Source organism: Neofelis nebulosa, chromosome 6 (assembly GCF_028018385.1).
Source record: "Neofelis nebulosa isolate mNeoNeb1 chromosome 6, mNeoNeb1.pri, whole genome shotgun sequence".
Taxonomy (NCBI): Eukaryota; Metazoa; Chordata; class Mammalia; order Carnivora; family Felidae; genus Neofelis; species Neofelis nebulosa.
In genome coordinates, this window is record NC_080787.1 from 12,765,923 (window position 1) to 12,785,151 (window position 19,229).

The following is a 19,229-nucleotide window of genomic DNA, read 5'->3' on the forward strand; positions in this document are numbered from 1 at the left end:
AATTTTATACATTACTCTGGGCTCATCATGATTAGTATAGTCTTAATTTCCTTCACCTATTTTACCCGTCCCCACACCCACCTCCCTCTGATAACCATCAGTTTGTTCTTTGTACTAAAGAGTCTGTTTTTTGTTTGTCTCTTTTTACGTTTTTGTTCATTTGTTTTCTTTCTTAAAGTCCAAATAGGAGTGAGGTCATACGGTATTTGTCTTTTTCTGACTGACTTATTTCACTTAGCATTATACTCCCTAGATCCATCCATGTTGTTGCAAATGGCAAGATTTCATTCGTTCTTCTAGCTGAGCAATATTCCATTGCATGTATATGTACATACTACATCTTCTTTATTCATTCATCTATTGATGGACGCTGGGCTGCTTTAATAGTTTGGCCATGGTAAATAATTCTGAAATAAATAGGGGTGCATATATTGTTTTGAATTAGTGTTTTTATATTCCTTGGTTAAATACCTAACAGTTGAATTCCTGGATCATATGGTAATTTTACTTTTAACATTTTGAGGAACCTCCATAGGATTTTCCACAGGGGCTGCACCAGTTTGCATTCCCACCGATAGTGCACTAGGGTTCCTTTTTTTTTTCACATCCTCGGGAGCACTTGTTATTTCTTGTGTTTTGGATTTTAGCCATGTTCATAAGTGTGAAGTGATATTTCATTGTGGTTTTGATTTGCATTTCCCTGATGATGAGTGATTTTGAGCATCGTTTTATGTGTCTGTTGGCCATCTGCACGTCTTCTGTGGAGAAATGTCTGTTCGTGTCTTTTGCCCATTTTTAATTGGGTTATTTGTTTTTTGGGTGTGGCGTTGTATCCGTTCTTTATACGTTTTGGATATTAACCCTTTATTGGATATGTCATTTGAAAATGTTCTCTGCCATTCTGTAGGTTGTCTTTTAGTTTTGGTGATTGTTTCCTTCGCTGTGAAGAAGCTTTTTATTTTGATATAGTCCCACTAGTTTATTTTTGCTTTTGTTTCCCTTGCCTCAGGAGACCTGTCTAGAAAAATGTTACAGCCAATGTCAGAGAAATTACTGCCTGTACTCCCTTCTAGGATTTTGATGGTTTTGTGTCTCATATTTAGGTCTTTAATCCATTTTGAGTTTATTTTTGTGTATGATGTGAGAAAATGGTCCAGTGTCATTCTTTTGGATGTAGCTTTCCAGCTTTCCCAACACCACTTGCTGAAGAGACTTTTTCCCATTGCATATTCTTTCATCTTTTGTCAAAGATTAATTGAACATAAAGTTGCGGGTTTCTTCTGAGCTCCTTTGTGTTCTATTGAAATATGTGTCTATTTTTGTGGCAGTACCATACTATTTTGATTATTACAGCTTAGTAATATAACTTGAAGTCTAGAATAGTGATACCTCCAGCTTTTTCTTTTTTCAAGATTTCTTTTTGAAATTTAGGTCCTTTGTGGTTCCATACAAATTTTAGGATTCTTCATTCTAGTTTTGTGAAAAATGTTGGTATTTTGATAGGGAGTACAGTAAATCTATGGATTGCTTTGGATAGTATAGACATTTTACCAATATTTGTTCTTCCAGTCTGTGAGCATGGAATATTTTTCCATGTGTTTCTGTTGTCTTCAATTTCTTTCATTAATATTTTATAGTTTACAAAGTACAGGTCTTTCACCTCCTTGGTTAATTTCTTCCTAGGTATTCTGTTATTTTTGGTGCAGTTGTAAATGGGATTGTATTTTTAAATTTTCTTTCTGCTACTTCATTATTAGTCTGTAGAAATGCAACGGATTTCTGTACATTGATTTTGGATCCTGCGATCTTCCTGAATTTCCTTATCAGTTCAGATAGTTTTTTGGTAGACTCTTTCAAGTTTTCTATATATGGTATCATGTCATATGCAAATAGTGGAAGTTTTACATCTTCATTACCGGTTTATATGCCTTTTATTCCTTTTTTTTTTTTTTTTTTTTGTCTGATTGCTGTGGCTGGGACCTTCTGTATTATGTTGAATAAAAGTGGTAGGACACTTTTGTGGACGTCCATGTCTTGTTCCTGATCTTAGGGGGAAAACTCGGTTTTTCACCATTGAATATGATGTTAGTTATGGGTTTTTTATATATGGCCTTTATTATGTTGAGGTACGTTCCCTCTTAGCCTACTTTGTTTAAGAGTTTTTATCATGAATGGATATAGTACTTTGTGAAATGTTTTTTCTGCATCTTGAAATGATCACATGATTTTTATCCTCTTATTGATCTGATGGATTTGTGAGTATTGAACTACCCTTGCATTCTGGGAATAAATACCACTTGATTGTGGTATGATTTTTTTAACATGTTGTTGGATGTAGTTTGCTAATATTTTGTTGAGGCTCTTTGCATGTATGTTTATCAGAGATATTGGCCTGTAGTTCTCTTTTTTTTTGTAGTGTCTTTTTTTTTTTCTTTGTTTGTAGTGACTTTATCTGATTTTGCTATCAAGGTAGTGCAGGCCTCATAGAAGAAATTTGGAAGTTTTCTTTCCTCTTGTATTTTTTTGGATTATTTGAGGATAATAGGTATTAGCTCTTCTTTAAATCTTTGGTGGAATTAACCTATGAAGCTGTCTGGTCCTGGACTTGAGATTCAATTTTATTGTTGGTAATTGGTCTGTTCAAAATTCCTATTTCTTCCTGATTCATTTTTGGGAGGTTATATGTTTCTAGAAATTTATCCATTTCTTCTAAGTTGTCCATTTTGTTGACATATGATTTTTCATAATAATCTCTTATAGTCCTTTGTATTTCTGTGGTGTTGGTTGTTATTTCTTCTCTTTCAGTTCTGATTTTGTTTATTTGAATTCTCTTTCTTTTTTGATGAGTCTGGCTAATGGTTTATCAATTTTATCGATGTTATCTGTGGAATTATTTCTCTCTCCTTCTATTATGAATGATAACCTTGCTGGATGGAGTATTTTTAACCGCAGATTTTTTCCTTGCAGCATTTGAATATATTGTATTACTCCCTTCTGGCCTGCAAAGTTTCTGCTGAAAAATCTGTTGATAGCCTTGTGGGGTTTCTGTGTATGTAATAATTTTCTTTTGCTGTTGTAAAATGTTTCTCTTTACCACTATGTTTTGCCATTTTAATTTTTTATGTCTTGGTGTGGACCTCCTTGGGTTGATTTTTGGGTGGTGCTCTCTGGCCTCCTGGATTTGGAGTTCTGTTTCCTTTCCCAGATTAGGAAAGTTTTCACCTAGTATTTCTTGACATAAATTTTCTTCCCCCTCTTCTCTTTCTTCTCCTTCCAGGACCCCTATAAATGAGTGTTTTTATGTTTTATGCTGTCACTGAGTTCCCTTAGTCTATTCTTATTTTTTATTATTCTTTTTTCTTTCTCCTGTTCAGCTTGATTGCTTCCATTACTCTGTCCTCCAGTTCACTGACCCATTCTTCTGCTTTCTCTAGTCTAGTCTACTATTTATTCCTTCCTGTATAAATTTTAGTTACTGAGTTCTTTATCTCTGATTGGCTCATTTTTATGGTTTCTCTTTGTTGAACATATCACTGAGATCCTCCACTCTTTTCTCCAGTCCCATGAGTATCTTTATGAACATTACTTTAAGTTCTCTCTCAGGCATATTACTTACCTCTGTTTCATTTGGCTCTCTTGCTGTGATTTTTGTCCTGTTCTTTCATTTGGAACATAGTCCTCTGTCTCATTTTGTCTAACTCTCTGTGTCTGTTTCTCTGTGTTAGGAAAGTCAGCAGTGTCTCCTGCTGTTGAAAGCAGTGGCATTATGAAGAAGGGGTCCCTTAGTGCCCTACAGTGCAATGTCCCATGTTCACCAGAACCTGGTGCTTTACGGTTTTGCTTCCTCTGTGTGTTGAGAGCACCCTATGGTTGTGACTGAGCTGCATTTGCCTTCAGACCAGTTGTCTGCAATGGCTCTCTTTGCCCGTTGTGGGCAGGATTTGGTCCCTATGTGTCTAATGGGCCAGTTGGGCTACCTCGGGCTTGCGTCAGGTCAGACCAAGAATTTTTCAGAGCTGTGGTCACGCTGAACTGCAGGGTGCTCTTCCTGTTTTGTCCCCTGACAGGCTCTAGTTGGTGTGTGGGGTCTGCAGTCAGACCCGATGTCTGCCCCAGCCCACTGCTGGGGCCAGAGTCTAACTGGTGTGTGTGGTTATCTTCTACCTGCCTCCCCAAGGCAGGAGTCACTTAGAGTGGCGCTGGCCCCTGTGGCAGTTGCTTGCACAATGCCAGCTTGTGGTGCTGCTTTGGATGGACTCCTGCCAAGGGCAGATTAGATGGGGCAGGAGAGTGGGGGTCGTGCGGTATTATCAAGCTAATTGGAGAGTATTTGAGCCGGTTCCCACAGGTGTCCTATTTAGGCAGGGATGTAGGGGAGAGAAATGGCGCCCACCAGCTGTTTTGTGTCTGGAGAAGACTCCTAAAGATCCCTGTCTCTCAAGCACACGCTCTGAGATTAGTAAATCTCCTTCCTGTATACCACAGTATACCCCAGGTATTTTTCAAATTGCTGCTTCCGTGCTGTATCTCAGCAGGCCTGTTTGTCATGCTGTCTCTTTAGGGTCCAGGACTCCATTTCCTATCAAGCTCCAGCTGTCCCAGAGCTGAGCCTGCCGGTTTTTAAGGTTCTAGGTGTTATGTGCCGCTGGTTTTAAGGACTGGTGGCGTTAAGCGTCTGTGGTTTTCAAAGCAAACTGTGAGGGGGATTTATTTTCCCGGTGTCTGGTGTGGGGTCTGCTCTTCTCCATGCTTGCAGTGACCCTCCTTCCCACAGACAGTCTCATGGGTCAGTTTGGTTCCCAGCCGTGTTTGCACACTTCCTACTCTTTTCAGTGGGGCCTCTTCTCTCCGTTTAGCTGTGGTGACCCTGTTCTGTCAGTCTTCAGGTCCTTGTTTGGGTCCTGTACACCGATGTGGCTGTTGTCTGGCTGTATCCATGGGATGAGGCATCTTCCCCAGAAGTTGGCCTGTTTATCTTTTTTATTTCTTAATCATGAAGAATGTTATCGGACAAAAGAGAAATGGCCCTACCTCCACCATGCTGGACTCAAACCTTGATTTCAGATTGACCGGATGGTTCCCATGGATGCAAGTGCAGCGCCTGCTACTGGTGAGTGCGTGCAAACCCCAGCACAAGGCGCACTTCTCAGCGGTGGAAAATCCGAGTACAACTCAAGTTTTAAGGCCTCGTTGTTCTGCGGAAGTTCGTTGGCTGCATCAAGGAGCCTTTTTGCGTCCTTCCTGTACTTGCGGTTGCTCGTGTGTGCCGCGTTTTGCATTTTTGCAAAAAGTCAGCATGAGTTCCAATCATCATCGACGTGTCTTGGACTATTTTAGGTTTTGACTGAAATACAACATGGATGGTATTTGAGTTTCATCTTTTAAGTCAGTAACTTTACGGATTTGACTCTCAAATCTCATAACTTGGGCATTCTGAATTTGGCATCTCATCTACTCATAAGTTTAAATAAATGGATCAATGAAAAATGTTGAGACAGGAAGGCTTCTGAGCAAGAGCATATGGCACTCCTCCTTACATGCATAGAAGAGTGAGTATGTGGGAGGATTCTAACTCCACTTCCTCTTGGTGAGATCTAATTCACATATCCTACAGTTCGCTCATTTCAAGAGTACGATTCAGGGATGCCTGCCTGGCTCGGTCAGTTAAGCGTCCGACTCTTGATTTCAGCTCAGGTCATGATCTCACCATTTGGGCCTGAGCCCAGCGCTGACAGTGTGGAGCCTGCTTGGGATTCTCTCTTTCTGCCTCTCTCTCTCTGCCCCTCCCATGCACACCTTCTCCAAAATAAATAAATAAACTTTAGAAAATTAAAGATTAAAAAAAAAATAAAACATGTGAAGAATACAATTGAGTGGTTTTGAATGTATTCACAGAGTGGATTTACAGAGTGCAACCATTACCATAATTAATTATATGACATTTTCTTTTTTTTTTTTTTAATTTTTTTTTCTAACGTTTATTTATTTTTGAGACAGAGAGAGACAGAGCATGAACGGGGGAGGGTCAGAGAGAGGGAGACACAGAATCCGAAACAGGCTCCAGGCTCTGAGCTGTCAGCACAGAGCCCGACACGGGGCTCGAACCCACGGACCGCGAGATCGTGACCTGAGCCGAAGTCGGAAGCTTAGCCGACTGAACCACCCAGGTGCCCCAATTATATGACATTTTCATCGCCCTCCCAGAGAAACCGGTATGCATTAGCCCTCAGTCCTCATTTCCTCCCAACTGCCCCAGCCTTGGGCAACACTTCCTTTCTCTATGGGTTTGGCTGTCCTAGGTATTTCATGTCAGTGGAACCGTGCAATATATGACTTTTGTGTTTGGCCTCTTTCATCTAGCATAATGTTTTTAAGGACCATTTGTATTATAGCATGTGTCAGGACTTCATTGTTTTTATTGCCGAATAATACTCTACTGTGTAGACATACCACATTTCATTTACTCATTCATCAGTTGGTGGACATTTAGGTTATTTCCCTTTGGGCTATTACGAATAATGTCGCTCTGAACATGTGTGCCCAAGTTTTTGTGTAAGTGTATTTTTATTTTTCATGGGTATGTTCCTAGGAGTGGGATTGCTTGGTTATACGGTGATTCTATGTTTAACCTTTTGAGAAACTGCCAGACTCTCTCAAGTAGCTTATACCAGGGCGCCTGGGTGGCTCAGTCAGTTAAGCGTCCGACCTTGGTTCAGGCCATGATCTCATGGTTTGTGAGTTCGAGCCCCGCATCAGGCTCTGTGCTGACAGCTCAGAGCCTGGAGCCTGCTTCAGAGTCTGTCTCCCTCTCACTCGGCCCCTCCCCTGCTCACACTCTGTCTCTGTCTCCAAAATAAATAAACATTAAAAATAAAAACTAAAGTAGCAGGTACCATTTAATATTCCCACTGGCAGTGTATGAGGGTTCTCCAGCTCCTGGCCAATACTTGTTATCTGTCTTTTTGATTCTAGTCGTCCTGGTGGTTGAGAAGGGGCACATGATTTGATTTGCATTTCTTTGATGGCTGATTATTGTTGAGCATCTTTTCATCTGCTTATACCTCGGCCAGAGCAACTTCTTACCATTTGTGTATCCTTTCTAGAGAAATGTCCATGCAGATCCTTTGGCCATTTTTAAATTATATTACTGTCTTATTCTTATTGAGTTGTAAGAGTTCTTTATATATTCTAGTGCCAAGTCCCTTATCAGATGTGTGGTTTACACATGTATTCAGCACATTCTGTGAACTATCTTCTCACTTTCTTGATGGTGTGTGTCATTTGAAGCACAGGATTTTAAGTTTTAATGATATCCATTTAATCTATAATTTTCTTTTGTTACCTGTGAAGTTACAGGTTATTGGCGTTGCACTTAAGAAACCATCACCAAGGGGGGCGCCTGGGTGGCGCAGTCGGTTAATCGTCCGACTTCAGCCAGGTCACGATCTCGCGGTCCGTGAGTTCGAGCCCCGCGTCAGGCTCTGGGCTGATGGCTCGGAGCCTGGAGCCTGTTTCCGATTCTGTGTCTCCGTCTCTCTCTGCCCCTCCCCCGTTCATGCTCTGTCTCTCTCTGTCCCAAAAATAAATTAAAAACGTTGAAAAAAAAAAAATTAAAAAAAAAAAAAAAAAAAAAAAAGAAACCATCACCAAGGGGCACCTGGGTGGCCCAGTCGGTTAAGCATCTGACTTCGGCTCAGGTCATGATTTCCTGGTTCATGAGTTTGAGCCTCGCGCCAGGCTCTGTGCTGACAGCTGGAGCCTGGCAACTGTTTTAGATTCTGTCTCCCTCTCTCTCTGCCCGTCCCCTGCTCACGCTCTGTCTCTCTGTCTCTCTCTCTCTCTCTCTCTCTCAAAAAATTATTAAAAAAAAGAAACCGTCACCCAATCTAAGGTCATAAAGATTTATGCCTGTGTTTTCTTCTAAGAGATTTATAGTTTTAGCCTGCATTTAGGTATTCGATGCAGTTTTAATTACTTTTGTATCTTTTTTTATGTGACTATCTAGTTGTGCCATCACTATTGAAGAAAATTGTTCTTGCCTCTGTTGAATTATCTTGGCATCCTTGTTGACACGATGCCACTTCTTAGGCAAGTTTTTATTTGAGGTCTCTTTTCAGATTAGGATTGGTGTTATTTTTGGTCACTAAACGGTTTATGGACAGGTGGCTGCGTTTTACAAATGAATCTTTCACTACGGAAAAAGTACGTGCAAGAATTGCCTTTACTAGAACAACACATGGTAGAAGATACTAGAATGAAGAAGCCAGAATATGTACCTCATCCAGGCGGAAGCAGGGCACTGGATTTAGGTATCCCCCAAACTGATGCTGCTCATATGTTACTGTGCATCTGAGTTCCCTGGAGATCTTGGTAAGATGCAGGTTTCCCTTCTCTGGTTCCGGAACGAAGTGTACGAGTCTGCATTTTTAACGAGTTCCAGACAACGTAGTCGGTGCCGGTACTGAAACTCAAGGCTTTGAGTAACAGTGCCAGAGAGGCTTTCTGATGTGATCTCGTTCCGTGTTGTTGTATCTACTTACTTAAAGTGATTTGGAAAGGAAATAAAAATGTGTTCTTCAAATCCAGTGTGTTCGTATTTTATTGAATAACCTTCGGGATAAAACACCACCATTCAGGGAAATAGAATGAAAGTTTCTTCTCGTGGCCCTTCTGCCAATGGATTATCTTCTGTCTTCCTTTTAGGCCTCTGATGATTGTCACACAGAAGATCACGACCTTGGCATTCCAAGTTCATGATGGTGAGAAGAACTCTCCTTTTGGTTCTGAGAGTGAGCCCGACAGAGACCTTCGTTTAGACTATATCCACAGTCCAGATCTTATTATAACTTGTCAGAAATTTGCAAGCTTCTTTAATCAAAGCTTTTTACTTTCTCAGCTATTATTTACCACTTTTCCTGCTGAATCTGCCGTCTACATTTGCTGAAGTCTTTATACTGAGAAGGGTTTTTTTTGTTTGTTTATACCACATTTTAAATGTATGGTGCGCTCTGCCCTTCATTTCTAAATCTGTTGATTTTTTCTTTGGTTTAATCTGAGATGCTCATAAGGTAATAAAAAATAGTATTGGCTGATTAATCTTTTTTTTTTAAAAAATGTTTATTTACTTTTTGAGAGAGAGAGAGAGAGCGAGAGCGAGTGGGGGGGGAGGGCGGGCAGAGAGAGGGGGAGACACAGAACCCGAAACAGGCTCCAGGTTCCGAGCTGTCAGCACAGAGCCTGATGCAGAGCTCGAACTCAAAAACCCGTAAGATCATGAGCTGAACCAAAGTCGGACGCTCAACCAACTGAGCCACCCAGGTGCCCTTGGCTAATCGTTTTTCATGCTGGATTTGTTTTGTTAGCTTAGTGTTTTTGTTTTTGCTTGGCTTGGAAAATTATCTAATGAGATTAGCGTGACCCTTGTCCTAGAAGAAGGAAGAACCTTCTGTTTGTATAAAACTGAACATTTTCTTTGCTCATGCCCTTCCTGCAAATGGCCAAGAAAGTGTGATTTACATGATTAAAACCTGGTTCCAGGGGATGAGTACAGCGCTTTCAGCTGGGTGGAAGATTTTAATATGGGCTTAAGAGGTGTCGGGTACAATTAGTAAAAGTATATTCTACGGATTTGTACTGCTCTGGCAAACGCTTTCGGACGGTTGAAGCTTCTTTATGTGCCAACAGGTTGAGTAGATTTACAGTCTCTGTCAGCTAGTCTTATTTTTCTTTAAAGCTTGGGAACCGATTTAATTTCATTTTGACCCTGGGTATTCCGAGTTCATACTTGGCAATTTAATCACTGTGTAGAGAACTGGGTAATTTCATACCAAGGATGGGGTCTTTCCAGGGAGACCATCTGTCCTGGTTTGCCCAGGACTGAGTGCCTTCCCAGGACATGAGACTTTTAGGACGCAAACTGGGTAAGTCCTGGGCAAACGGGGGTGAGTTGCTGAATGTTTTTGTACCTAAAAGTCTACTTGGTAGTGGTTATAGACTAATATTGGCACCGTAAACCAATAACTAAAATCAATTTAATTTCTAGGATTGCCAGAGATGTATTGTTGAGATCTTAGAAGAAAGTGTGATTTTTTTTTTTTTTAAATACTGCCTTTTTTTTTTTTTTTTTTTTAATAGGCCTTTTGCCTATATTTACTACTTAAAGCATTCTCAGTATACCCGATTTTCTGGAACAACCCTTATATGCAGCAAGATGTTTGTTTGCCGTTTCTTTTTTTCTTGTGCATGGGAGGAACAAGTAAAATTCAGAAACACTCTGCCTGCCTTTATTTTTTTTTTTTATTTTTTTTTTATTTTTTAATATATGAAATTTACTGTCAAATTGGTTTCCATACAACACCCAGTGCTCATCCCAAAAGGTGCCCTCCTCAATACCCATCACCCACCCTGCCCTCCCTCCCACCCCCCATCAACCCTCAGTTTGTTCTCAGTTTTTAACAGTCTCTTATGTTTTGGCTCTCTCCCACTCTAACCTCTTTTTTTTTTTTTCTGCCTGCCTTTAGACATGTTTCTGAATTGCCTCTGTGATCGGTGATCATAATCAGTCTTAGCTGAATATACGGTTTTAAAGTCAACTTATGACACTTCAGTTTGAGTATAAGTTAACATCTAAATTTTATGAGAAGCACTAAGGTGATTTTCTGGCATGGATGAATTTTATTTTATTAAAAATTCTTCTTAATGTTTATTTTTGAGAGAGAGACAGAACACGAGCAGGGGAAGGGCAAAGAGAGAGGGAGGCACAGAATCTAAAGCAGCCTCCAGGCTCTGAGCTGTCAGCGCAGAGCCCGACGCGGGGCTCGAACCCATGAACCGTGAGACCGTGACCTGAGCCGCGAAGTTGGATGCTTAACCGACTTGACTCACCCAGGCGCCCCTGGATGAGTTTTAAAAGAATAATCACCTGATAATTCTTCTGTGTTTTCCCCGCATTCAGGCTTCCATTTCCTGTTTTTTGGAAGAGGAAAGTCCCCTGTTCCTTTCCCCATTCCACACCTATGTTCTCAGCCAATACTGGGTGTTTGCACCCAGTGCACTCAGGGAGGTACTTAAGCTGGTGCAGGCAGCAAAGGCCGGCTTCTCTCTCTCATGGAGCAGTGAAACCAGAGGCACTTGGGCAAGGAGTGGAGGAGATGTGGGGGCTTCTCTGGGATCCATGACAGACTGCAGATTCAATAGTAGTCCCTGAATCCTCCCCTCTTCACAAGAACATATAGAGACTTTCCTCCTCACACACATATTTGTGGGTAGCTCTTAAATCCGGGACATTAAAAAAAAAAAAAAAAAGCAAAAGGAGGACGCTTTTATGATTTCTGAAGCAAAATTAATGAAATATGAGATAAATCACTTTCTTCAAATGAATTTTGTAAGCCTCTTTTAGAATGAGTTATCTGCTTCACACATCTCCTTTCTAACTTTTTTCTTTTTTATAGGATTAGGTCGAAGAGCTGAAGACCTCTCTGCTGAGCAACATCGACTTGCTGTGAAGTAAGTTTTCACAGTATGTTCTCTAGGCCTTGGTGTATCAGTGTCCAGAAATCCCCCTCTTTTCAGTATCTGCATATTCACTGCATTATATGGAGGCAATATTGTCTGTTTAATGAATCTGCTGTTGATGGATACTTGGGGTTGTCTGTCAGTCTGTGGTTTTACAAGTCAGTGATGCATGACCCTGTTCCTTGGTCATTTTAAACAAGTTTGGGTATAATGGTGGGACAGATTCCCAGAAGCGGGGTTGCTGGGCCGGAGAGTAAATGGATCTGTAGTTTTGTTTGTTTTGCAAGATTCTCCTTCACTGAGGTTGTTATGTCCGTTATTACCGAGTTATTTTTATGGGGCCTGTGTCAGAGGGTCCTCAAGAAAGAGTTGTCAGTGCCCGTCAGTAGGATTAAATGCTGGTACGAAACGGACTCAAAGGGCTGGACAGAGGACTGGGGGCCGGGGGATGGGAGGCAGGTGGCAGGAAGCAGGCTGAAGACAGATTGTGGCTGGTGTGGGTGTTGGAGAGGAAGGGAGACTAACGGAGGAGAGTAGCATTGATGGGGAGTGGAAAGAGCCCGTGGGTAGCACATCGGGGAAGGTGGTGCAGCCATGGCGGTGGAGGGTTCCTGCCAGAGACTTGTAGGAGGCAGGGTAAGGAAGAGAGGGTCCTGAGTGGTCGGGAGACGGAGTGCCCCATTTCCACACGAAGGGATCGGGACTTGGAAGAAATGGAGACCCATTGCAAGAGACTAATGAATCCCACTCTTTGGTCAGTATTATGAGGGCATAAGTGCTGTAGGGTATATTCCAGTGACGGGTTACCAGTGGCATTTTAGGGAGCCTTGTCCCCACAATACCATCCTGCCCTTTTTTTTTTTTTTTTTTAACGTTTTTTTATCTATTTTTTTGAGACAGAGAGAGACAGAGCATGAACGGGGGAGGGGCAGAGAGAGAGGGAGACACAGAATCGGAAACAGGCTCCAGGCTCCGAGCCGTCAGCCCAGAGCCCGACGCGGGGCTCGAACTCACGGACCGCGAGATCGTGACCTGAGCTGAAGTCGGACGCTTAACCGACTGAGCCACCCAGGCGCCCCTCATCCTGCCCTTCTAAATGCCATTAAAACACTACCCAGAACTGGTCTCTACAGAATTGTTTCCTGCCGCTACTTCTGTCTGTTGTTCAGGACCTCGTGCCTGGATGCCCGAGCAGACAAGAGGCTGCACAGGGGTGGTTTTGTGTGTCCTCTTCTAGTGGAAACTGGTTCCACCCATCATTTGTTTTGCATTTATTTTGGCAGTCGGGAGGGAGTTTTCCCATTTCAGTGCATCTCGAGCAGCTAACAGTAGGTCAGGTTCCCACCCTGCCTTATGTTTATTACCTTCCTTTTTCTCTTGTTAGGCGACCAAGGGTGATGAGAAAGCGCATTTCCCAGCCTCCGAGCCTCCTTTACCCTGCACCTCACCCTCCATGTCCATAGCCGCAGCCGGCCAGCAGAGGGCGCCACGGAGCGCGGCGCCTTCCCCGAGCCACTCCCCGATTTAACCTGCCCTTTCAAACCAGGTTTCTAGCTTGGGTGGATTTTTAGAGAAACGGAACCCAGAAAGACCACCTCACGTCTGGTAATCTACAAAGATTACGTCTGGTAATCTACAACCCCTGTGTTTAGGATTGGCCTACTTGCGGATCTAAAAGAAAAATCCAAAGACCGAAGACTTCAACTTGTTGTTTATTTTCACAGGGTAAAGCCCTCCTTTTTGCAATACTTAAGCTATCTTCTCAACTTCATGAGTGTCATAGCTGGCCCTTGCAACAATTTCAAGGATTACATAGCCTTTATTGAGGGGAGACATACGCACATGAAGTTGCTGGAAGTGAACTGGAAGCAGAGAGGTTTCCAGAGCCTGCCAGAGCCTTCTCCCACTGTAAGTTTTTAGTGCCGAGAGTGTTTACGCAGAGCTCCAGAAAAATAGAGCTCTGCTTCCAGGGCTGACTCTCACTGGTAATTGTTCTAATTAAAAAGCCAAACAGTTCACCAAAAAGCGTGGCCAGTAACCCCCCCCCCCCCACCACCCCTATGCACTGAAAATACTGGTATTGGTATTTATTTACAGCAGTTTTCCATGTTGGAACACCACATGTTTATTTCACAGAGGAGCTCACTGGCTGGAAATATTAAGGCAATTCGTCCATTAGTCAGTCAGCCAATATTTAATGCTTACAGTGTGCTCGGCCCTATGCTAGTTAACACGTTCGGATTTATGAGTGTTTTGTCTTTAGGGATAGAAATTCACATCCAGCCCAAAGATAATATCGGGAAAGGGGGGATGGGAAGGGGTGGGAACCAGAATAAATGCGATTTTTATTTCAGAGCCCACTTCTTATGTGGGAAACCAGTTTTACGTGGGCACGCTTAAAGCTTGGTTTTATTGACTTCGAGAGAGTTTAAGATGGCTTTTTAAAAAATACTTTCATTTTAATTTGCATTTTGCTCATTTCAAAGTGGTCAACAATAGGATCGCTTCTTGAACTTTACAAAAACGCTGCGTTTATTCAGATCACATGGCCTGTGTTTAAGGGACGTTTGTCATTAGCTGAAGGAGTAGGGGACATTGGAAAGAGGAGAAAACCGGGAGATTGGAGTTAAATATTTTGTAAATGCTACAACCCAGGCAAAGTTAATTATTTGAAAATTTAAGTGACTTCTGGAGCATGCGTTTTCAGAGAGTTTCGGTGCTGTCGGGTCTTTGACAGTTTATGGTCCGTCCACTGTCTCCGCTCTCGCTGCGGCATCGAAACAACATAGCAGTGAGGTCACCGTGGCCACGAGACATGAGGGTGCCCGCGGGTGTTTCTTGGCAGGGTCTGGCACAGTAGTGCTCTTATGTTGGACGCGCTCGTAGAGAATATTCTCAGAGAGTCTTAACATCACTCTCCAGGGAGCCTCTTGCATGTTTGTGCACGGAGAGCATGAAGCAGGGAGGTGGTACTTTGGCTGAAGGCACATCGGTGGGAGAGGGTGGCCCTCACGAGCTGGTGCTTCCCCAGTGTGTTGGCATCATCGTGGCTAAGCGTGGCGTGCACTCGACTGGGAGCCAGGCGCCGTTGGATGCCTTGCAGACACTCACTCACCTAACCCTCAAGCTGAGGGAGGTGCTGTTGCCATCCTGCTGTCCCCATATTACAAAGAGAAAGTGGCCCCCTTTTGTTTTTTTTTTAAAGTTGGGAACCAGAATCCTATTGATGTTCATTGACATTGCCTGGAATGTCAGGGAAACTGAGCAGAAATCACTTGGTCCAGAGGCATTTAAAACACTAGCACATCATGGGGCGCCTGGATGGCTCAGTCGGTTAAGCGACCGACTTCGGCTCAGGTCATGATCTCACGGTTTTTGAGTTTGAGCCCCGCATCGGGCTCTGGGCTGACAGCCCAGAGCCTGGAGCCCGCTTCGGATTCTGGGTCTCCCTCTCTCTCTGCCCCTCCCCCTGCTCATGCTCTCCGTCTCTCAAAAATAAATAAACGTCAAAAAAAGCCAAAAAACCACTAGCACATCTCAAGGCCAGAGCAGACCACATGTAAACCATCCTGGAAGGCTTCCTAAAGCTTTCCATTACCTGCTCATGTCCTGGCTCAGGCCCTTGAAAACTGGCACAGAATCCTTCCTGACTAAGCCTCTGTCCTTGTGGTGACTGAAACCCATTTCCTCTGCTCTGCTGGTGACAGAAGTGGAAGACAAGCGAAATGGTTCTTTCTGATGGAAGATTGCCACCCTATAATGTTATTTCCCTTGTTTTGGGTAATAAGACGCCTACCTTTTATTGGTAGAATGTGCTGGTAATCATTGTCTTCCATTTTAGATACATTCAATCCTCAAGGGTCAGAGGTATGTTCTTTCTTCACTTGTAGCCCATATGCCCAGCATCCAATTTATGTCCTAGGCGTGCCTCTCCTTCTAGGGCCTATTGCCAAAGCGGCTCTTGGAACAGCTTTGTTCTTAATGTGCCCTTGCTCAAATTGTTTTTCTTCATACTGGAATCTTGAATGGTTACACCGATTCTTTTCTTTTCCACATTTTCAGGGAGCAGTGATCCGCAAGTTGTACATGACCTTGGTGTCTCTCCTTCTGTTTTTGACACTCACGAAGACCTTCCCTGTCACCTGCCTGGTTGATGACTGGTTTGTTCATAAAGCGAACTTTCTGACTCGACTGTGCTACTTGTATATCGTCATGCAAGCCTCGAAGCCCAAGTATTACTTTGCCTGGACGTTAGGTACGTTCGATGGAATGGCCCTGCATGACAGAACCGCATTTGGGATCGCCTAATCAAAACAGAGTTCAATACGTAATGGGGGTGGCTGAGCCAGTATCGTTTTGTATTTTATCGCACAGCACTTCTGTCTCCTGCCATCCGTAAAATCAATCACCCATGATAAGAGAAAAGCAATCCTGCCTCTCGTTTAAACTCAATGCTATTAACAGATGTCCAAATCTGGAAGCTTCCTCCACCAGTCAGAACTGGCCTTCAGTACAGCGGAAAGTTAGGGAAAAATTCCAGAATGAGCTGGTCATCGGGCCATTTTTCTGGGTTGTACATAATACAGGATACATGCTTGAATAATTTACCAATGCACCTGCTGATTGAGGTTATGCTGCTTCAATTGTTGGTTAAGATTTTTTCAAGTGATTTTTTTTTTTTTAAGGTAGAAAATTCGACTCACTTTGATTTTTCTCTCTTTCCTTTCAAACAATTTTAGACTGGAAAAGTTTAAAGCTTTGCTGGAGTGAGCCGTGAGTCCTTCTATTTACTTACCAGGCGTGGTAAGGGATTTTGATAAGGCACGGCAGCTGTGTCTAGTTCACATTTGGAACCCTTTCAGGAATGGAAATTTAACTTCTTAGCTGAGGGTGACCTGGGGCTTGATGTCAGGGAGCGGTGATTTGGTTTATTAAGTGAAACAGATGATTAAACTCAGTGCCTGGTGCTTCGCCCATATTCTGTGAGTGAAGGCATAGCACTTAATTGAGTTCCTTTTTTCTCATTTCATGCTCCCAAGTTTTTATCTCCAAATTAAAGCTGGTAGCTACTGAATTTTTATTTTTTGTGGTAAAATAGACATAACGTAGAATTTATCATTTTAACCATCTCTATGCGTACAACAGACGGGCATTAAGTAAATACACGGTGTTGGGCGACCATCACCACCATCCGTCTCCAGGACGTTTTCCGTCACCCCAAACAGGAATGCTGTACCCGTTAGAAAAAGTAATATTCTCCTCATTCCTCCCTCTCCCCGGCCCCTGGTCTACATGATTTTCATAGGTCGAGATGTTCAGGGATAAGTTCAGTCCGGTGCAGTATTGATGTAATGCTTGGCCAGAAAGATCTGACTTAAGGCTCTTAAACAAGTTTGCAGCATGGGAAATTGTGTCTGTCCTATTTGGTTACTTCAGGGAGTTTTTGTCGAGGACCGGGTGCTGTGCTCGTGGGAACGCAAAGGGGGAACAAGAGCTCTGGTCTGTGGTCAAGATGGTTACGTTGTGTGGGCACAGAATGGTGCACCCCATCCAGGCAGGACACAGAGAGAGCTGTCCCCAGGCGAGGAGTACAGAGGGGACGAGGAATATGGGCTGGGGCTTCAAAAGTCCTATTCCTCTTTCTGTAGTTGTTTGCTTACTTGAGAAGGAGAATTTCTTGTAGGCAGGCGTGACGCATACTATGGTGAACCCTGCTCGGAGTACCAGGCTTAGTTTTCTACGTGAATTACTTAATGTCTTCACTCTGCTCTAACCTGCGGGTGCGTCTGTGTGTGTGTGCGCGCGTGGGCGTGTAAGAGAATGAGCGAGAGAGGAAGAGCTAATACTCTTTCACGCCCTCTTCTGCCTTCTGCTTGTTCACTTACTTTCCTTTTCTCTCTCCTCTCCCTACTTTTCCCTCTCCCGTATTCTGTATCCTAGGGCTTACGGGCTGGCTTCTGGACTAAATGAGCTCCTGCTTTAGGAGGAAAGAAAGGCCAGTCCGTGGCCTCATAGGGAAAGTCTAACACGAGGTGGGTTGTGCTGGTGGGGCTGTGGGTGGGGAGGGGGTTCTAGGGAACGGGGTGTCTGGTGTCATTCTGCCCTTTCGGGAGTGCCCCAGATACTGGGAGTATAGAAGTACTCTTTCCCGTGGGTAGCTTTTTCTTTGGACTTGGCTCTTTTCTATACCCTCTTCCCTTTATCTGTTTTTGATAGCTTCAGTAGAAACACTTCATTAATTTGTATGGCCTCAATTTGAACCTTGTTAGTTTAGATTGCTTGGGCTGGTCTGAAATTAACCTTTGTGTTACGAATAAAGAAGCAATGAAGAGTGTAACAGGGAATGCTTAAACTGCTTTACCAAATAATTGTTTTATCCAGCTCCTTAAAACATCATTTACATATAATTGATGCACTAATTATACGTGATTATAAATTTAATCCTTAAAGCTGGCCTCTTGATGGATCTCAGCTGAGCTGCACCGTGTTAGCCTCGTTTTCTCGTTACTGTTTACAGTGAAATAATTAAAGCTGTTTTCTTTGGACTTCATGTACGATCCTGGTTGTTTTTCCCTTGCTAATTAGTACTAATTAGCGAGACTCAACTTCAGCCCAGGCTGTGTTCCAAGGAACACGACCTCCAAAATATGGGTATCCAACTTATCTGTGATCATACAGTAGGCAATACAAGTAAAGCCAGTTTGGGGCTGGTGAATGTAGCACCCACCTCCGCTTGGAGACAAAAACAAGTCTTCGGTTAAGAGGAGGCGGAATGCACTAGGGGGACCCGGTAGGTCCCCCCATCCTCTGTAGAGACGTAGCATCCGAGAGTCGCTATTTCTGGTCCTTCATTTATCTTGGCGGGGTGGCTCGTAGCCGCTCAGGCTGTGGGATCAGAATTCCTTCTAGCATTCGGAGTCTGGCATTGTTGACCACCTGCGTGATGAGAATGTTAGCATCACTAAGCCTGGGCGAGACGGACACTGATAACAGCTAACATTTCTTGAGCGCCCACAGGCAAGGCACCGTGCTTTGTGCTCACTCGTATCTCATTTAAGTCTTTCCACATGGCTTTAAATTCGATACCATTCTTCTGTCCAATTTCCTCTCAAGGGAATGGGTGTCTAGATGTCAGACAACTCTCCCGAGGCCATACGCTCAGGGTGTTGCTCGATGGGGGGCAGGAAGCCAGGGGCTCTGCCTCCGGAGCTCACCCTTGCCACTGTCTTCGCACCGCTGGGAACACTGACTGAGAACACCTGTAGAGAGAGAGCTTTCTACAATCCTGGAAAGGTAGCGAGAACCAGAAAGAGAACAAGTTGTTAATCTGCGTTTTAGATGAGGCCGGAGGGGGCGGAAGGAGCTGAGTGAGGGGCTGCCTTGCGGGTCCCGGCCCTTGTTTCAGTCTCCAACACCGACCCCAACTGCCCCTCTTCTCTTTGTCTTGTCGTTCAGTGTCTTCCCGCACGTTTAAACTGGCACACCCAGTCGTTTCTTAACTGGCACACCCTTGCTTTGTTGTTCTTCTCCTTGTCCGCTGAGTAGCCATCCATTCAGCTTGGGAGAATGACCTATCAGCGCTCAGTACTTCTCTTCCCTCCTTCTAAAAGAAGCCAGATCATTTCCCAGTGAAGCCAAACACAGTCACCCGGCTAGAGGACCAACCTGGAGGTGGTAAAGCAGTCATCAGCCCTGCCAAAAGGAAAGGAGACGAA

General features: G+C 43.5%; 1 protein-coding gene across 7 annotated transcripts in view; it reads left to right on the forward strand.

The window, feature by feature from the left end:
- MBOAT1 (membrane bound O-acyltransferase domain containing 1) overlaps positions 1-19,229 on the forward strand; it is a 107,398-nt gene that overhangs the window by 72,839 nt on the left and 15,330 nt on the right. For all 7 annotated transcript variants that reach the window (XM_058732871.1, XM_058732878.1, XM_058732875.1 and 4 more), the window contains 4 exons: positions 8,704-8,759; positions 11,451-11,505; positions 13,239-13,422; positions 15,577-15,769. In XM_058732871.1, coding sequence (XP_058588854.1) covers positions 8,704-8,759; positions 11,451-11,505; positions 13,239-13,422; positions 15,577-15,769 — 488 coding nt within the window. The remainder of the gene's footprint in view (positions 1-8,703; positions 8,760-11,450; positions 11,506-13,238; positions 13,423-15,576; positions 15,770-19,229) is intronic.